Consider the following 18,884-nt stretch of genomic DNA (forward strand, 5'->3'; position numbering starts at 1 on the left):
TAACTTAGCCCCACCTGATTTGATGCAGGTCAATTAACACAACCCCAATATCCTAATGTTTGGCTGATACATATGCAAATGGTCACCATTTTGCAAACTATTTCTCTTAGTCTCTGGGCTTTTTCAACTTACTATAAAAACCGAGGACAGTTCTTGCTTAAGTTAATGTGTGCTACATTCGCATAACTCCAGAATACTTGCTGACACTCTGCAAGCCCCATATGGTGTGGTACCGATCAGTCGAAAGCTGTGCTCAAGTATAACTCTATTTTTTAACGAGCCACAGACACCGTGTGGCTGAGGCTTCTGGACTGGGCGCATCTTCTTGTAGGGGAGGCTCCTCCCTCCCCGACCGTGAAGAGCCAGCGAGAGGCCTGGCGTTTCAGGTGCTGCGAACCAGCGACCGTGCACAAAGCTGCAACTCCCGCCCCACCCCCACCAACGACGACCTCCCAATCCTGAGGGCCTGACCCTTTGTCTGGCTCCCTCATCTCCGATCTGTTTACCCCAAAACATTTCTCCGACTAGAATTAATCACTTGTCACGAGCTCACATTGCAAGGTGAGGACGTCAGCCTTGCATTGTGTCTGGATTCTTTAAGAAAGCTCTTTCTCCCTCTTCCTCCACCCCCCCCCCCCCCCCACCCCATCCCAGTTTAGTATTGTTAGAAATTCTGCGTGACACCCTTTGAAGTGGAATCGGCTTTAAAGGTGCCAGAAAGCACCCCAGCATCTGGCTGATTGAATTGTCCGGTTAGATGACTGTACTATATCTTTACCAACTTTTAAAACTCTAGGTCGATTCATTGCAAGCACTTAGGCTGCACTGAGGGATGGGGAATTGTAGGGTTCAACCAGCACTCAGAGGCTTGACTCCTATTGAATAGAGTGATGCTGAGATGAAAGTAATTGGAGAAAACTCCCATTCATACAATGGGAGCTGGAGGGAATAGATCTCCTTGGGTCTGGGGTGATGATAATTCATTCCAATGCACAGGGTCATTAAAAACTTCTGACTACCAAGGATATATTTAATATGCCATGCCGCAAGGAGGAGCGTCCATCATTAAAGGGCATCCGGGACATGCCCACTTCTCATTACTACCATCAGGGAGGAGGTAAGGCAGTATTTTAGGAAAGGGTACTTCTCCCTCCGCCATCAGATTTCTGAACGGTCCAAGAACCATGAGCACTGCTCACTATTTTGGTCCCTTTTTGCGCTACTTGTTTTTATATATTTCTGATTATAACAATGAATTGTAGTCTTGTTTATGTATTTCACTGTGGCGTTGATGCAAAACAGCAAATTTCACGGCGTACGTCCGTCATAATAAACCTGATTCCTTTGTCGGATCACCAATCATTTGGGCTTGATCTCTTTCTATCAAATGCTGAGGCGAAATCATCCATAACCATGGGAACTGAACAATGATATGGAACTGGGGTGTGCTTGAGCCTTAGAAAGTCATCTGTGTTCTGTCAGGATACCTCAACTAGCTCATTCACAAAGCATCATGGACACTAGATGAAACTTCTGTCCAAGCTACTTATCTGCAGTGGATGGGGTCATTTTTTGACCAAATGGAGAGATGTCCTCCTTAATAAGAATTTCCTGACCAAGGTAAGGATACCAAGCCCAGTTCAAAGGTCAAGGCATGGAAATCATTCTAAAATAATGTAACTGTAGCACTCTATTCTGCATTCTGTCAATGGCTTTCCCTAGTACTGTTTCAATATATTTTAATTTTCAATGACCGTTTTATTTTTAATGGTATCTCAATTATTTATTATTATCTGTTCTATTATTTGCACAGTTTTTCTTTTGCACATTGGTTGTTTGTCAGTCTTTGTCTTTTTGCACTGGTGGTATTTATTTATTGAGGTACAGCACGGAATAGGCCCTTCTGCCCCTTCGAGCCATGCCGCCCAGCAGCCCCGATTTAACCTCAGCCTAATCATTTACAATGACCAACCAGCCTACCAAGTGGTACATCTTTGGACTGTGGGAGGAAACCAGGGCACCCGGAGGAAACCCACACGGTCACAGGGAGAGCGTACAAGCTCCTTACAGGCAGCGCCGGGAATTGAACCCTGGTGGCTGATACTGTACAGCGTTGTGGTAACCGCTACACTACCATGCTGTCCGACGGCTCTTTGTTCTGTGAATGCCTGCAAGAAAATGAATCTCAGGGTGACATACTTGTATATGTGCCTTGATAATAAGTTTACTTTGAACTTTGTCCTCTCAGTACCTGTGACAATAATAAACAAATTTAAGTTCTAATAATAATTGATTCACTGCTTTCAGAACTACTCATTCAGTGTAGTGCTTGTTGACTGTTTCTACTGTCCGTGTGGATTATGGGCGGACATTTACGTTGCTTGCAGAACAAAGCAATGCTGAGTTTCTATTTGGCTCCCAGCTTTTCCACTGATTTATTTGTGTCCTTGATTTGCCACGAGGGTCTGACCCTCTGATTTTAACCAAGCGGGGGCAGAGGTCTGGTGATCGCAAAACAATTCGGAGATTTACCGCAAAACAGCGGCATGAGTTGGGTTTTCGGCAAAGTGGCAACGGTGTCGGCAGCTTCACCTGCTGTCCTCAGTTTCTGCCAAGGTGATGCCTCATTCATCACGGCTGCTTTGAATTAAGAGAGGATGTTCAGTCGGGCTGCTTAGACTCAGATATCACCGGCACCACGCAATTGCATTTAAAATATTCCACGCGTCAGATAATTGTGCGTCTCTGACTGGTCTCGTCTGCTCCAATATGGCTACTGTCCATCTTCTTTTCCTCATAAATGCAATTACTTTCAGTTATATTTTTCTCTGTGGCTGGAATCCCTAATTGCCCCTGAACTGAATAGTCCGGCAGCCACTTCAGGAGGCAATGGATGCACAGTGCTAGCAGTCCTTCCCTGAAGGATATTAGTCAATCAGCTGGCCATTTTCTTTAAACTCTAGAACTCGTTGAGTTGCGGCGACGGAATTTCATCTCATCTCCGAAGCAATATGAAAAGAGGCAGAGATAGATTGGACAACCAGTGCCTTTTTCCCAGGGCAGAAATTGTTAATAGGTGAAGGCATAATTCTAAGGTGATAGAAGGAAAGAATGGGGGGGTGGGGGGCTGTTGTCGGAGGAAGGGTTTTTACCCAGGGAGTGGTAAAGTGCTTTGAATGCGTTGCCAAGGGTGGTCATAGAGGGCCACTCATAGCTGAAAGATAAATGGAGGATTAGCTGAGCATTTCAGCTCCATGTGCTGTGCTGTTCTGTGTTTAACAGTTCTGGTGGTTGGCCGTGGTCCAATAAGCTGGCCATTATATCACCACATCTCTCGGATGAGTGAATTTGAAGTCTTCAGGCTGGAATATACTCTTTTTTACTGACCATTTTTATTGAGCGAGTATCATTGTAAAGGGTATGAATTTGCGGGGTAAAGGAGATGTGTGGAGCCAGTTCTTTTCCACGGCGTGGAAAATGCTTGGAATGGGTTGCCAAGGGTAGTGGTAGAGCAGATACAATGGATCATAACACCATAAGATACAGGAGCAAAATTAGGCCATTTGGCCCATTGGGTCTGCTCTGCCCACTCCATCACGTCTGATCCAACTTCCCTTTCAGCCCCAGTCTCCTTCTGCCTGTATCCCTTCATGCCCTGACCAGTCAAGGATCCATCAACCTCTGCCTTAAATATACATAAAGACTTGGCCTCCACAGCTGCCTGTGGCAAAGAATTCCACAGATTCACCACCCTCTGGCTAAGGAAATTCCTCCTCGTCTCCATTTTAGAAGGACGCACCTCTACTCTGAGGCTGTGTCCTCTGGTCTTAGACTCTCCCACATCCACTCCATCAAGGCCTCTCACCATTCGATAGGTTTCAGTGAGGTCATCCCTCATGCCACAATGGTGGCATTTAAGAGACTGTTGGATAGACATGGGAATAAAGGGTTATGGATCGTGTATGGGCAGAAGAGGTTTTGATTTGGTACCATGTTTGGAGCAGACTTGATGGGTCAAAAGGCCTGTCCTGTACTGTCCCGTGTTCAATGTTCAGTACATGATAAATCACAATCATATTCCTGACATCTTTGCCTACAACTTAGTTCCTGAAGGGGGTCTGTTGCCTTCGATTTGCTTCACCCTGAGCATAATTTTATTGGCTGACTCACTGCAAGGCTTGGCCACAGATTGGTGGATAAGTGCCCTGCGGATCTCTGATTACCAGGAGGTCAGCTGAATTTTTATTACCTCAGCAGAGATGTGGTGATTTTAATGCTCTCCACAGTTCTCAGAGTACGGGACTAAGGAATAAAAATCAACAAGAAGTTGGGGGAAAAAAATAATTGACGAAGTCTGGGTTGACATACACAAATGCCACATGGCATCTTATTCCGTTGTTCAATGTTCAAAGTAAATCAAAGTACTTTAGTGTCACCATATACTACCTTGAGATTCATTTTCTTGCAGACATTTACAAGAAAAATAAAGAAATACTACAGAGGGGGCTTTGTGGTTCTGAGGTTTTCCTGTCATTCATTCTTTTGAGGTTCTTCTGTTTTTCGTGGATGCCTGTGAAGACTAAGAAATTCAGGTTGTATTCTCTGAAAATAAATGGAACCATCTGAATTTATAAAAAAACTTAAAAATGACAACAGACTGACAAATAACCATTGTGATGTGGCGTTCCCAGATAGCTTTCGCTTTGGAGTTCCCTACAGGATTTCTGCAGCAACTCTTGTCACAGGGTACTTTTTCCAAGGATGGGTGAGAAGGTGGAATGTCCAGGAAAGACGCAGACTGATATCAGAGTTGTGTACGACATGCAAAACCAAGAGGCTTTTATTTAACAGATGGATTGCACACTTACTTCGCATGATAGGGGATTTAGAAACACTGGCACTGCTTTTGTGTCTTGCTCAGGCTGCGTGTGTGAAGAGGCAATTATCCGTTGGGCAGGCAGACAGGCAACAAGCAGGGAGGTGGCTGGACTACCCACAGTACGTATATCTGACGCACTGCTGCCGGTTTCCTTCTCGAACCATTCATGCTAAATCATTTCAAAGTAAGAAGGATCTGCAGAAGTATATATCAAGCAAGCTGCCGCATTCCACGATTCATCATCAGTAAAGATTCTGCAGTGGCTGCAAATCCAGAGTAACTCTCTTACAGAACGCTGGAGGAACTCAGCAGATCTGGCAGCATCCATGGAGAGGAATAATCAGTCAACGGTTCGGCCCCAGACCCTTCACTGACACTCCATGATTTCCTTTCCTGTCCATTTGGAGTGTAATAACAACATATATATTTTACACTCCTTGATGATATAATATGTTAGCCAGAACTTTTCAGAAGAGTGTTGTTGGATAATGTTCTTTATCCAGAAAGTGGGCAGAATATATACAAAATGCTGGTGGAACGCAGTAGGTCAGGTAGCATCCATAGGGAGAAGCACTGTCGACGTTTCAGGCCGAGACCCTTCGTCAGGGCCAGTGTTTTGTGTGTGTTGCTTGTATTTCCAGCATCTGCAGATTTCCTCGCGTTTGCGGGAATATATACAGACTGTTTTTAATAATAAGTGCCATAGCCCAGTTAATGGAGCCACTGCCTTACAGTGATGGAGACCCAGGTTCAGTTGTGATCTTGGGTGCATTCTGTGTGGAGTTTGTATGTTCGCCCGTGTAAATTTCCCAAGTGCTCTGTTCTCCTTGCACATCACAAAGACTTTTGGGTTGGTAGGCTAATTGGCCAGTGGAAGTTGTCCTCTGGCTTGTGGGTGTGCGGAGGGATGTGAGGTGGATTTGTTGAGAATAAAATGGGATTGGAGTCAATGGCTGGGTTGATGGTTGGCACAGTTTCAGTGAGCCCAAAGGTCCTGTTTCCAGTTCGTATATCTAATGTGTTCTGGATGGTTGAAACAACACGTCAGGCCATGCCAGTGCCCCACACAAGCTATTCCAGCCCCCCCCCCCATGAGGCTTCAGGTCAATGCCCGATCCATGCCAGGTTTGCTGATCTTGGCTTGGGAACTCCCAAAGCTGCTGAACTTGGCACCAATGTCTTCCGATGGAGAGGGGCTGTCGGTCAATGCTGCCCGTCGGGCTCGAGGGCAACCGCTCTGTGTCTGACCACCTGCAGGTTGTTTGAGCCCAAGGGATCTTCACGGCAAGGAGCTGTTCCTTAAACTAAGGCGTGACAACAGGGTGGCTGCTGGTGGAAATGACCTCACCTCATCAGCCAATTTCCATTTTTTTTTAAATTGTGAATTACAAATAGAAATCTTATTTATATCTGAGCAGCCAATTTGTGAACAGATGGATTGCCTGCAGCCATACTGGCCTGAAAACACCCAATCTCATCTGATGTTAGAAGCAAAGCAGACTTGGGCCTGGACAGTTCTTGGATGGGAAGTTGTCTGGGAATAGGAAATGATGAAGTCTGAAGGTGGAATTAGCATGGCTACCGAGCCATTGGCTCACAACATGAAGAGATCCAGGCTCAATCCAGACCTGCAATGCTGCCTGCGTGGAATTTAAACGTTCTCTCCGTGACCACTTCTCAAAGTCGCGCGGAAGGTTGGCCACTCAGTGCGCAAGTGACTGATAGAAAAGGGCCACACACAAAATGCTGGTGGAACTCAGCAGGCCAGGCAGCATCCATGGAAAAAAATTACAGTCGATGTTTCGGGCCTAGAGCCTTCAGCGGGACTGGAGAGAAAAAAGGTGAGGAGCGGTCCCACCAAAGGGTCTGGGCCCGAAATGTCGACCGCACTTTCTTCCATAGGTGCTGCCTGGCCTGCTGAGTTCCTCCGGCATTTTGTGTGTGTTGCTTGGATTTCCAGCATCTGCAGATTTTCTCTTGTTTATGATAGAAAAGGGAGAGGGGTGGCAGTGCTGGAGGATGAAGGAATCAGAATCAGGTTTAATATCATCGGCGTATATTGTGAAATTTGTTAACTTTGCGGCAGCAGTACAATGCAATACGTGACAGTAGAGAGAAGCAAATGGAATTACAGTAAGTATATTTTTTCCTTTCTATTATCGTGCATTGCATTGTACTGCTGCCATGAAGTTAACAAATTTCAAATATATTTATTAAGTAGTTAAATTAAAAAAGCAGGGAAAAATAGGAAATAAAACGTAGTGGGGTAGTGTCCGATGACTATTCAGAAATCGGATGGCAGAGGGGAAGACGCTGTTCCTGAATGGTTGAGTGTGTGCCTGCAGGCTTCTGTATCTCCTACCTGATGATAGCAATGAGAACAGGGAATGTCCTGAGTGGTGGGCGTCTTTAGTTGTAGATGCCGCCTTTCTGAGGCACCGCTCCTTGGCGTCCTGGGTACTATGGAGGTTAGTGCCCATGATGGAGCTTACATTGATCCTGAAGTTTGGCCCCTCCATACCAGACGGTGATGCATCCAGTTAGAATGCTCTCCACGGTACCAATGAAGAAATTTGCGAGTGTTTTTGGTGACGTACCAAATCTCCTCAGACTCCTAATGAAAGAAACACAGCTGCTGAAGGCATTAGTGGGAAAGTGTAAGGAAAAAATTGAAGTTAATATAGGGTTAGTTTGGTTGGGAGCTTGATTGGCAGTGCAGACTTGATGTGCTGATGGGGAAGGCGATTGCCGAGGGTGGGCGGAAAGAAAAAGGTAGGATTATTATAAGTGGCTGGCTGGCGATTAGCACAGACTTGTGGGCTGAATGTGCTATCTCTGACTCTGAGATCCTTCCAAGCATCACATGAAAGAAATGCTTTGTTAATGTGTTCAGGTGATGGTAGAGTAATGAATTTTCAGAAGCAGAATCTGATTTATCATCATTGAATTGCAGAATATGATGTGAAATCTTTCATATTGGGAGTACAGCGCAAAGACAAAAAATTCTGTAAATTCCAAAAATGAATAAATCGTACAAGAGTGTACGTGGTCCATTCAGAAACCTGATGGGGCAGGGTAAAAAGCTGTTCCTGAATCGTCGAGTGTGGGTCAAAAAGCGGCCGATCGTGAGGACCTGAGAGCGGGTCCCATTTCCGCAAAGAGCCGAAGTCGGCGTGTAACTCCAGGGTCAGGGTCTTCAAAAGAACCCTGAAAGGGGAAAAGAGGGATATCAAAGATAGAAGTGGAGCTGTTTCCAAAGATGCAAGCAAAGGAGTCGCCGTTAAACATCATCATCCTAAACTCTGCCCCTCCGCCCCTCTTTCGAGAGGGTGCAGAGGAGTTGTACCAGCATGCCGCCCGGACCGCAGAGCAGGACTTATGAGGAAAAGTTGAGACTTTTTCCCAGGGTGGAAATGGGGTGATTGGAGGAAAGTATAGAGGGGATGTCAGAGGCGAGTTCTTTACACAGAGAGAGGTGGGTTTGTGGAACAACGTGCCAGGGGTAGTAGTAGAGGCAGGTGCATTAGGGACATTTAAGAAGGTCTTAGATAGGCTCACGGATGAAAAATAGAGGGTTATGTAGGGGAGAAGTGTTAGAATGATCTTAGAATAGGTTATAGGGTTAGTATGATATTGTGGGCCGAAGTGTCTGTACTGTGCTGAAAAGTTCTTTGTTCCCTAAATTGGATATATTATGTGCACCCATACTATACTTTACACCCCCCACCACCTCCACCCTCTTAGCGTCTTGAGTGGGGGGGTTGGGGACAGTAGCATTGCAAGTGCACAGATATAAATATTAGAAGTGAAGTGGAAAGAATAAATAAAATGAGTTACATTAAACAACCTACCGGGGTGGGGTGGTCATCACTTTTCCGGCTATGGGTTGACTCGTTATAGAGAATAATGGCTGAGGATAAGAATTTAATGAGGTGTTGCTTCGTTAAGTGCATCTTTTTCCCCTCTCTGGATCTGGTTTCCTTCGGTCGCGTAAATAATCGAGCCTTTCAATGAGCCACGAGGAGATGTCTTGTTCATTGAGGTCAAAGCTTCCCGTTGTTCCTTTCAGATCTACCCCGATCCGGAGTTGGAAGCTCAGATTCTGTTGCTGCTCATTCGCTGCATCCATAGTGAGGAAGGCTGCAGGTGGACAGGACAGATTAAACAGCTTCAGGTAAGCTCTGCAGCTCCCTCGCACCCGACCGTTGGCCGTTGAAGTGCATCACACTGGGAAAAGATGTTGGAATTATTGCTGGGTGCTTCGCGTGTTAATGCTGGACGATGGAAACCAACCCAGTTTAGAGAAAAGCACCAGTGGCTGAGAGATATGAGTCTGTTACACGATGTGACTCTGATCTTCCTCTTCCTGAGCTTATGGAAAATCAAAGCAAGAGCAAGTTAGTTCAGAGGATATTTGGACCCCGCCCCATCAGTACACTCTGATTCAGACCTTTGCTGCGGTCCAGCCTCTGCCTGTTTTCCGCAGTGGTGGCCAAAGAACTGTTGAGTCACACAGCACAGAATCAGGCCCTTCAGCCCATCATGTCTGTGCTGATGATCAAGCACCATTTTATGCAAACACACACACACAAGCTTCTGGAGGTACTCAGCAGGTCAGGCAACATCAGTGGAGGAAAACAAACAGTCGGGCTTGCGGGCTGCAGCCCTTCATCAAGACATTCCTCTGGCATTTTGTGTGTGATGTTGTTTCAAAATTCCTGTATCCACAGAACCTCTTGTGTTTCCCATTTAATTCTTCCACATGTGCCCATCAACTCTCCCCAGGTTCTGCCAAAAAACCTATGAACACTAAGGGCAACTTACAATGATGAGTGAACGGACCAGCCTACACATCTTCAGGAGGTGGGTGAGGACCAGACTAGCTAGAGGGAACGCGTATGGCCGCTGAGAGAACACATCACACAAATGTCACCAGAGGTCAGGGTTGAACCTGGTCACTGGGCATGTGAAACAGCAGTTCCATTGGCAATGACGGCTGGTCCTTACTAGACTTGATGCTGGTATTCTGTGTCAAAGGCAATCCAGGAGGGACCAGAGCAAGGTTGGCCAAATTGGGCTTTGCCTAGGGCACCTGCAGCTATAGGTAGTTTTGATTTCAGAATATTGCTCTTGTGTCCTCAATAATAGGACTCAAAAACATCAATATGTTCTCCTTCCATCTCTGCTGGGTTATCGGTCCCTGACGCTGGGTATCGTGTACCACACTGGCCAAGAGCTGTGAGGAGAAGCATTCATAGGCTATTCATTGCTAATGACACCTCTCAGCTATCCCTGAGTCCTGGATGGGATTCTTCATTAGGAATGCCTGGGAACAGAAAATTCCACAGAAAGCTGTGGATACAGCCCAGTCCATCACGGGCTAAACCCTCCCTACCACTGAGCACATCTACAAGGAGCGCTGCCACAAGAAAGCAGCATCCATCATTAAGGACCCCCACCATCCAGGCCATGCTCTCTTCTCTCTACTTCTTACAGCCAGGAGCCTTAAATCCCACAGCACCAGTTATTACTCTGGAACCCTCAGGCGTGGATGACTTCACTGACCACGACTCTGACCTGACTCCATAACCTCCAGATTCACTTTCAGAGACGTTACATCTCATGTCGTCAGTATTCATCATAACTACATTCATTCATCCATCTATATACAGTGTCTATATATCACAAATTACCTTCTTTTTGCACAATGGTGATTGGCCAGTCTTTATGTATAGTTTTTCATAAATTCTATTGTATTTCTTTAGTTTCTTGTATTCGGGCAGATGGGGCTCGTTAGCCATGGTTGGCAGCTCATCCAGGAGAAAGACAACTCTGATCTCAAACCTCCGCTGCCTCACTCATGGGGAAGGCTTTGGGAGTAAACCCTGAGGGAAAACTCCAGTGCTGGAGTCCCTAAGGATCATTTAGAACCATATAACCATAACAGCACGGAAACAGGCCTTCTCGGCCCTTCTAGTCCGTGCCGATGCTTACACTCACCTAGTCCCACCGACCCGCACTCAGCCCATAACCCTCCATTCCTTTCCTGTCCGTAATATAACCATTTGGGTTCATCAGGTGCGTGGAGAGGGAGAGCCTGCTACGTGGGCAACAGCTGGCTCTCCATATCGTACTACCCAGGCTTGAGTATCTAGACAGCTAGGATGCAATATTTCTGGTCAACTCTGACCAATGGAAGCCTCATTTTATTTTCTTCTAAATGCCCACAAGAAAATGAATCTCAGGGTTGTATACGGTGACACATATGTACCTTGATAAAAAAAATCTACTTGGAACTTAATTAGGAATATCGCCGGCAAGTTGGTTATAATCACCCTTGGGACTAATTTCAATGCTCTGCCGACAATTTCTCAGAAGTGCAGACTGGGGGGCGAGTCTGAGGGACTTTAGCTTTGGTGGTGTCCTGATCTTGTTCTCTGATCCCACAGCCCCACCTTGCCACATGCCCATTTAATGTGATACCTTGCCCAAACCGCTGTACCGTCAAACTGAGCAGGAGGGACCTGGCGGAGCACTTGCAGCAAGATTGCCCAAAGCGACGCGTCAAGTGCGAATACTGCGGCAACGACTTCACCGGAGAAGGTTACGAGGTGAGCCCACCACTGACTGACTGATAAATGCTGGCAGGCTACAGATGTGGCTACATTAAATAATGACGGCAGGAGATTCTGCTTTCATTTAGAAATACAGGCTGACAAACCCATACGTCTTTGGTATGTGAGAGGAAACTGGAGAACCACATAGTCATAGAGAGAATGTACAGACTCCTTACAGGTACTAGTGGATTGGAATTCCGTTGCTTAGTACAGTAATATTGTTATGCTAATATTACGCTCTCATGCCGCTAGCATTGCTCAGGTTAATAAGAGATCATGTATGTATATTTAATTATAGCCACACACTAACGGAGAACTTGGTATATGAGGGGTGATTGATAAGTTCATAGCCTAAGGTAGAAGGAGTCAATTTTAGAAAACATAGTACATTTATTTTTCAACATAGTCCCCTCCTACATTTACACACTTAGTCCAGCGGTCGTGGAGCAAACGGATCCCTTCTTTGTAGAAGTGGTCCACAGCAGGGGTGATTGATAAGTTCGTGGCCTAAGGTAGAACGAGATGAGTTATTAACTTCAAACTTTCTGCATTTTCACTCAAAGAGTTGAACTGCACGTGCATGTAACGAGAGCATCTTGGACCTGCAGGTGGTCCACAGCAGGGGTGATTGGTAAGTTTGTGGCCTGCAGTAGAAGGAGATGAGTTATACAGCTCTCGTTACATGCACGTGCAGTTCAACTCTGAGTGAAAATGCAGAAAGTTTGGTTAGTAACTCATCTCCTTCTACCTTAGGCCATGAACTTATCAATCACCCCATGCTGTCGACCACTTCTGGAGGCCCAAGTCACTGACTTCTACAAAGAAGGGATACGTATACTCCACGACCGCTGGACTAAGTGTGTAAATGTAGGAAAAATAAATGTGAAAACTGACACCATCCACCTTAGGCCACAAACTTATCAATCACCCCTTGTATTTTTGTGTCAAATGGACCAAAGGTGGTGTTGCTGAGAAGTGAAAGGCCCCACAACTGGCTTCCCAACTTGCCTGTCACAAGTGCTTGAGAAATCACCCAGTGACTAACGTGTGTGTGTGTGTGTGTGTGTGTGTGTGTGTGTGTGTGTGTGTGTGTGTGTGTGTGTGTGTGTGTGTGTGTGTGTGTGTGTGTGTGTGTGTGTGTGTGTGTGTGTGTGTGTGTGTGTGTGTGTGTGTGTGTGTGTGTGTGTGTGTGTGGTGAATATGGCTATTTTGTACATTACTGTTGTTGGCTGAGAGAGGATCTGGATTACTGTTCCATTCTGATGAAAGGGAATGCATGGGTTTAGTTAAATGCCCTGTGCTGTAATGACTAATCCACAACAGAGCCAATAGGGATTCAGTCTTAGCCAAACAACAGAAGACCAAATTTTCCAGTCACTCTCAAGACATCCAGAAACATCACTAGCTATTTTTCTGAAGTCCAATGCTTTTATTCAAAGGCTGCAGTTCTTCCTATTTAACCTTTGTTGCCCCTCACAGTTTGACTGGTTATCCGACGGGGCAGGGTAGTGCTTGGTATCCTTAACTGCCTTTTCCACACGACCGCGCTGTGAGTTTATGGATTATGCTTTTGTAAACACAGCCCAGATGTATTCTGGCGTTCCCATGGTGCTGAACTTGCTCCTAACCTGTGCTAAAGATGCACTCAGTACTGGTGTGGGCCAGATGTCTCCAGACCTCACTCAGCGAACATGGAGAAGCTAAGGGGAGAGAACTTATTGATGTGGCTCCTGCCCTCCTCTGCGCAACTGTGAACAAATTAAACCTGATTTTCTGCTTTTTGGGTCATTTAAAACCTCTGCATTTAAACGTTATACTTGAAAGGAGATTTTCCATTTCAGTACTTGCATGTATGTGCTCCTACCAGTGTTTCTGCCGGTAGTGATGCTGTTGAATGTGCAATGCAGTAGAATAAATGAGATAGCATTAGAGTGCAGCCAGGCGTGATATTAATCTGTTTGGCTCTGTCCAGAAGAGATGGTTATTTAATTTGCTGGCCTTAAAACAGACCTTTTATGCTGAAGACTTATGGGCAATGACTGTAAAACAACAGAACATGTCAGTGCCCTGTTCGGTCAGGAACAAGTGAGATGGAATACTCTCCATTTACCTGGATGAATGCAATTCCAATAACACTCCAGAGGTTCAACACCAAGCGGAGTTTTAATCAACGTTTTAGAAACAGCTTCTTCCCCTCCGGCATCAGATTTCTGAACAGGCGATGCACCCATGAACACGACCTCACTGGTTTTGCTCTTTTTATTTACAATATATATATTATTTATCAGATACTTATTTGTTATATGTAAAAAAAAACAGACAAAATGCTAAAGAAACAACAAGATTGCTGTCCAATGCACCACAAGGTGTAGAGAAGAATGAATGAATGAATAAATAGATAGATAAATAAATGAATATATATATGTGTGTGTGTGTGTGTGTATTTCTTTTTAAAATGTATATCATATTTCATGCATTGTACTGTACTGCTGCAAATCAACAAGTTTCATGACATACGTTGGTGATAATGAACCTGACTCTGATTCTGAGCTTGATTAACCCCATTCGTCTGCTCTGTCACTGGCACATCCTGGCTGCACCGTGCACCAGCGGCAAAATCCGTGGCAGTTCCTCGCTCCTACTGCTCCAGCCCAGGAATGATGAAGGCAGCAGGCCCATGGGAACCTCAGTCCCTCACGTCCACTTCCAGTCACATATCATCCTGGCCTACAGTAGAAATATATATAGGCTGTCCATAGCTCACCGACGCCTGGCTTACTGTACGTGCAACTCCCTTGATATGAATGAGTGTCTGAGAGACTGAAATGATGGATTTGCCAGCTTTTAGGGAGAGAGGAATGCTGCAGGAATCTTCTGCTGTGCGTGAAGTTGGTTTGCAACGACGCTGGATTACCGACGGTTCGCAGGAATGGAACGCTGCTGTAATTTGGGAAAGGCTCATTCATTCTTAATGATGCTAAATCCTGGAGCTTCCTCTCTAACAGAACTGTGGGAATACCTTCCCCGTAAGGACCACCAAGGTTCATTTCCCCTTGGAATTTGTATGTCCTCCCCGTGACCGTGTGGGTTTCCTCAGGGAGCTGCGGTTTCCTCCCACATTCCAAAGACTTAGTGAATTGTGGGCATGCTATGCTTGTAACTGAGGCATGGCGACCAGGACTGATTAGATTTCAGTCCATTAACAGTATGTTTTCTTGTACATGTGACAAATAAAGCTAATCTAATTTTAGTCCTTGGCCTTGAGTTCGTTCATGCTGGAATCCAAGCTATTGTCTGGTTTAATATTCTCTTTGTATTCATGAAGTTGTATCTGCCGTTGTCTCACAGAATCACCAGGGGATTTGCCCTCAAGAGAGCGTGTACTGTGAAAACAAATGTGGGGCCAGAATGATGCGGCGCTTGCTCTCACAACATTGTCTTACGGACTGCCCCAAACGCACACAGCCCTGCAAGTTCTGCGGCAAGGAGTTTGTGTTTGACACCATACAGGTTGGTTTCCTGCTTGGGCCCAGGGTTGCCGCTTAGATGGTGGCGGCTGAGGTTACAACGGGAGTATTTCCACCGCCATTTAATGCCTTTTGCGGCGCGTGGAGCCTCTTGATGGGTGCCTGGCAGAAATGAGAGGCTGCTCTGCAATGTGGCCCAGGCCCATCAGGACCCGGGGTGCGGTGCAGATTCCATTTTGCAAAGCAGGCTGCACAACTTTAGCTCTGGGGATGGACATCCTTGGTCTGAATCACGGCCATTTTGGAGGCTTTGCTTGAGACATGGGATGAGCGGCAATGCCAGGATTTCCCCTCATGCTGAATAAATAGACATCCAGTTTGACCGTAAAATTAGAAACATAAGATGTATGAGAATGATTAGGCCATTCAGCCCATTGAGTCTGTTCCACCATTCAATTATGGCTTATTTTTTCTCCAACCTCATACCCCCTTCTTCTACAATCCTTAGCTCCCTTACCAACTAAGAAGTGAGTGCTAACATTGCATTTGCTTTTTTGAATTCACCGCCATAAATGGCTGTGGAAGCCAGTTCATTTGAAGTGGAGGGTGATAGGTTCATAATTAGGAAGGGTGTCAAAGGTTACGGGGAGAAGGCAGGAGAAAGGAGTTGAGGGGGATAATAAATCAGCCATGGTGGAATGGCGGAGTAGACTCGATGGGCAGAATGGCCTCATTCTGCCCCAATGTCTTATGGTCTGTCTTAGTAAGATCTGCCATATCCCTCAGTGGTAATATATTCCACAGATATACCACTTCTGGCTAAAGAAATACCTCCAGCTCAGTTCGAAAGGGGCTTCCTTCATTCTGAGGCTGTGCCTGTGACGTGGAGAAGTGAAGCTGTGATGGCCTCTCTGTGCCCAGTTTGAGGGAATGAACATTTGTATGAGGAACAGAGGGTAGTAGAGGAGAGTGCCATAACAATGTAGAGTGTGATGGGCTGAGAAACAGGGCCTCAGGACAGAGTGGCCATTGTCAGGGGGACGCGGAGGTACGCTGCCCTGCTTGGATTCTCTCTGTTGTAGTCAGCAATGAGGAGAATGGCATGAGGCCAGGTTGCTTCAGGATGTGCTTCAGTTTCACGTGGACCAATGGCGGGGAAAATAACTGCGGTTTGAATTCTCCGACAGAATCACCAATATCAGTGCCCACGATACCCAGTGGCCTGTCCCAACCAATGTGGAATGGCAAACATCGCCCGGGAGGACCTTGCGCATCACCTGAAGGACAACTGCAACACAGCCATGGTTCTCTGTCCCTTCAAGGAGGCAGGCTGCAAACACAGGGTAAGATTCCCACCCTGCCCTTCCCTTGTCGGCCTTCAAACACGGTGGATTGTATCATCACTTGTAGGCCTTCAAACACGGTGGATTGTACCATCACTTGTAGGCCTTCAAACACCATAGATTGTACCATCACTTGTAGGCCTTCAAACACCATAGATTGTACCATCACTTGCAGGCCTTCAAACACCATAGATTGTACCATCACTTGTAGGCCTTCAAACACCATAGATTGTACCAGCACTTGCAGGCCTTCAAACACCATAGATTGTACCATCACTTGCAGGCCTTGAAACACGGTGGATTGTACCATCATTTGTAGGCCTTCAAACACCATAGATTGTACCATCACTTGCAGGCCTTCAAACACCATAGATTGTACCATCACTTGCAGGCCTTCAAACACGGTGGATTGTACCATCACTTGCAGGCCTTCAAACACGGTGGATTGTACCATCACTTGCAGGCCTTCAAACACCATAGATTGTACCATCACTTGTAGGCCTTCAAGCACGGTGGATTGTACCATCACTTGCAGGCCTTCAAACACGGTGGATTGTACCATCACTTGCAGGCCTTCAAACACGGTGGATTGTACCATCACTTGCAGGCCTTCAAACACGGTGGATTGTACCATCACTTGCAGGCCTTCAAACACCATAGATTGTACCATCACTTGCAGGCCTTCAAACACGGTGGATTGTACCATCACTTGCAGGCCTTCAAACACCATAGATTGTACCATCACTTGCAGGCCTTCAAACACGGTGGATTGTACCATCACTTGCAGGCCTTCAAACACGGTGGATTGTACCATCACTTGCAGGCCTTCAAACACCATAGATTGTACCATCACTTGTAGGCCTTCAAGCACGGTGGATTGTACCATCACTTGCAGGCCTTCAAACACGGTGGATTGTACCATCACTTGCAGGCCTTCAAACACGGTGGATTGTACCATCACTTGCAGGCCTTCAAACACCATAGATTGTACCATCACTTGCAGGCCTTCAAACACCATAGATTGTACCATCACTTGTAGGCCTTCAAACACCATAGATTGTACCATCACTTGTAGGCCTTCAAACACCATAGATTGTACCATCACTTGCAGGCCTTCAAACACGGTGATGCCAGGTTTCTCTGACCATGGAGAATGCATGCATGGTCCCAATATATAGCTGAACCTCCCGCCCCACCTGTGTCACCAGGCCCAGTTCAGTCCTTTCCTTTGGTGGTCTGCATGTAGTTTATACATTTAGACCTATTTTCTTTAAAGAAGAAAAGACCCTGCTATAATTAAATGGAGGTGAGCAGAGTTAGTTTGAAACCAGATAGCTCCAATCTTCAATGAACCATAGTACATTAAAGTGGTCCAAATCCCCCACATTTTCACAAAAGAGGCCCGGCTTCTTTGCCTGCTGTCAGGTTGCGCAGCATTAAATGTGACAGCACAGTATTGTTTCTCCGTTTGTTAACCCCAACCCTGACTTTCATGCCGTTTTTCCCCATCCTAGTTCCTCCACTGTACCCCTCCTGTACTCCTCTCTTCTCATTGAGAAGGCTCCACCACATGTCTGGATTGGGTTCAGATGTGCGACCTTGTACGGCCATCACCAAGGGTGGATGGGAAAGAGTTGTTTGGCTGAGAGGCTGTGCTGTTTCACAGCTGATGCCTCTGTGCCTCAGAACCTACAATGTTTCCCCAGTGCACTGGCAATATGTGCAGTAAATTCTCGTTAATCACGAGAGAGAGAGCCACACTAAAAGATGGGGGTAGCACTAAGGCCACTGGTAATGACTCGCTGTGGATACAACAACCTGTATGGAAGCAAATGACAGCTTGACTGGCAACATATAACAACAAAGCACCCTTCAGATTCCCCAGCTCATTTGATACTCCACCTCCCGCTGCCCCTATCCATTCTTCAGAACCCCCGAGCTCCAGCCCGTCTTCTGGGACCTCCAATTCCCATGCCCTGCAAGTTTGTTCCCACTCTTCTGGTGTCATTCCGACAAAGCTTCAAGCGGAGCCGTGGGCAGACTTTGTGGGCGTGTGTATCCCTGGGTAAAAAGTCGCCAGAAGCAAGGGTATAATAAACTTAGATGATGGATTTCCCTGGCTGCAAGCCTGTACCCAACATCCCCTTTGCAGAGAACTGATCTAGACATGCAGCCTCTTAATCTCCAGTAGGTGTTCCTCTAGCCTGGACTACGTTCATTGGTCTCCTGGGAAGATAAGCTGGGGTGAGTAATATCACTCATGTGGGCCTCAGTGCCTTGAATAGGGGCCTCCCACCTGCATCAGACGCAGCTGCTGTCGCTGGCTTCATCCACCACTACACCCACCTTGAGGTGTGACCTTGAGCCCTTCTCCTCTCCCACCCTAGCAGCATCACCATTCCAAAGACAGCTTCAACCCAAGCGTTGTAATAATTTTTCCCTTCCTCTTAAAAAATCGCACCTTTTTGCATAAATTTTGTCACAGGGACTCTCGCTTTTGTAAAATGTTACTCTGACCTTGGGCTATGACACAGGCAAGGTTATTCCCTCCGAAACCATAGATTATTTGGACATTTTG

At 46.2% G+C, this 18,884-nt stretch overlaps 1 protein-coding gene across 1 annotated transcript in view; it reads left to right on the plus strand.

Moving 5' to 3' along the window:
• Nucleotides 1-18,884, plus strand: part of LOC140731691 (TNF receptor-associated factor 4-like) — a 114,403-nt gene that overhangs the window by 91,782 nt on the left and 3,737 nt on the right. Inside the window, exons 3-6 of the mRNA XM_073053375.1 lie at nucleotides 8,949-9,053; nucleotides 11,329-11,490; nucleotides 14,845-15,006; nucleotides 16,151-16,306. Of these exons, the coding sequence (XP_072909476.1) occupies nucleotides 8,949-9,053; nucleotides 11,329-11,490; nucleotides 14,845-15,006; nucleotides 16,151-16,306 (585 nt within the window). The remainder of the gene's footprint in view (nucleotides 1-8,948; nucleotides 9,054-11,328; nucleotides 11,491-14,844; nucleotides 15,007-16,150; nucleotides 16,307-18,884) is intronic.

The sequence above is a fragment of the Hemitrygon akajei genome, chromosome 8 (genome assembly GCF_048418815.1).
Source record: "Hemitrygon akajei chromosome 8, sHemAka1.3, whole genome shotgun sequence".
NCBI lineage: Eukaryota > Metazoa > Chordata > Chondrichthyes > Myliobatiformes > Dasyatidae > Hemitrygon > Hemitrygon akajei.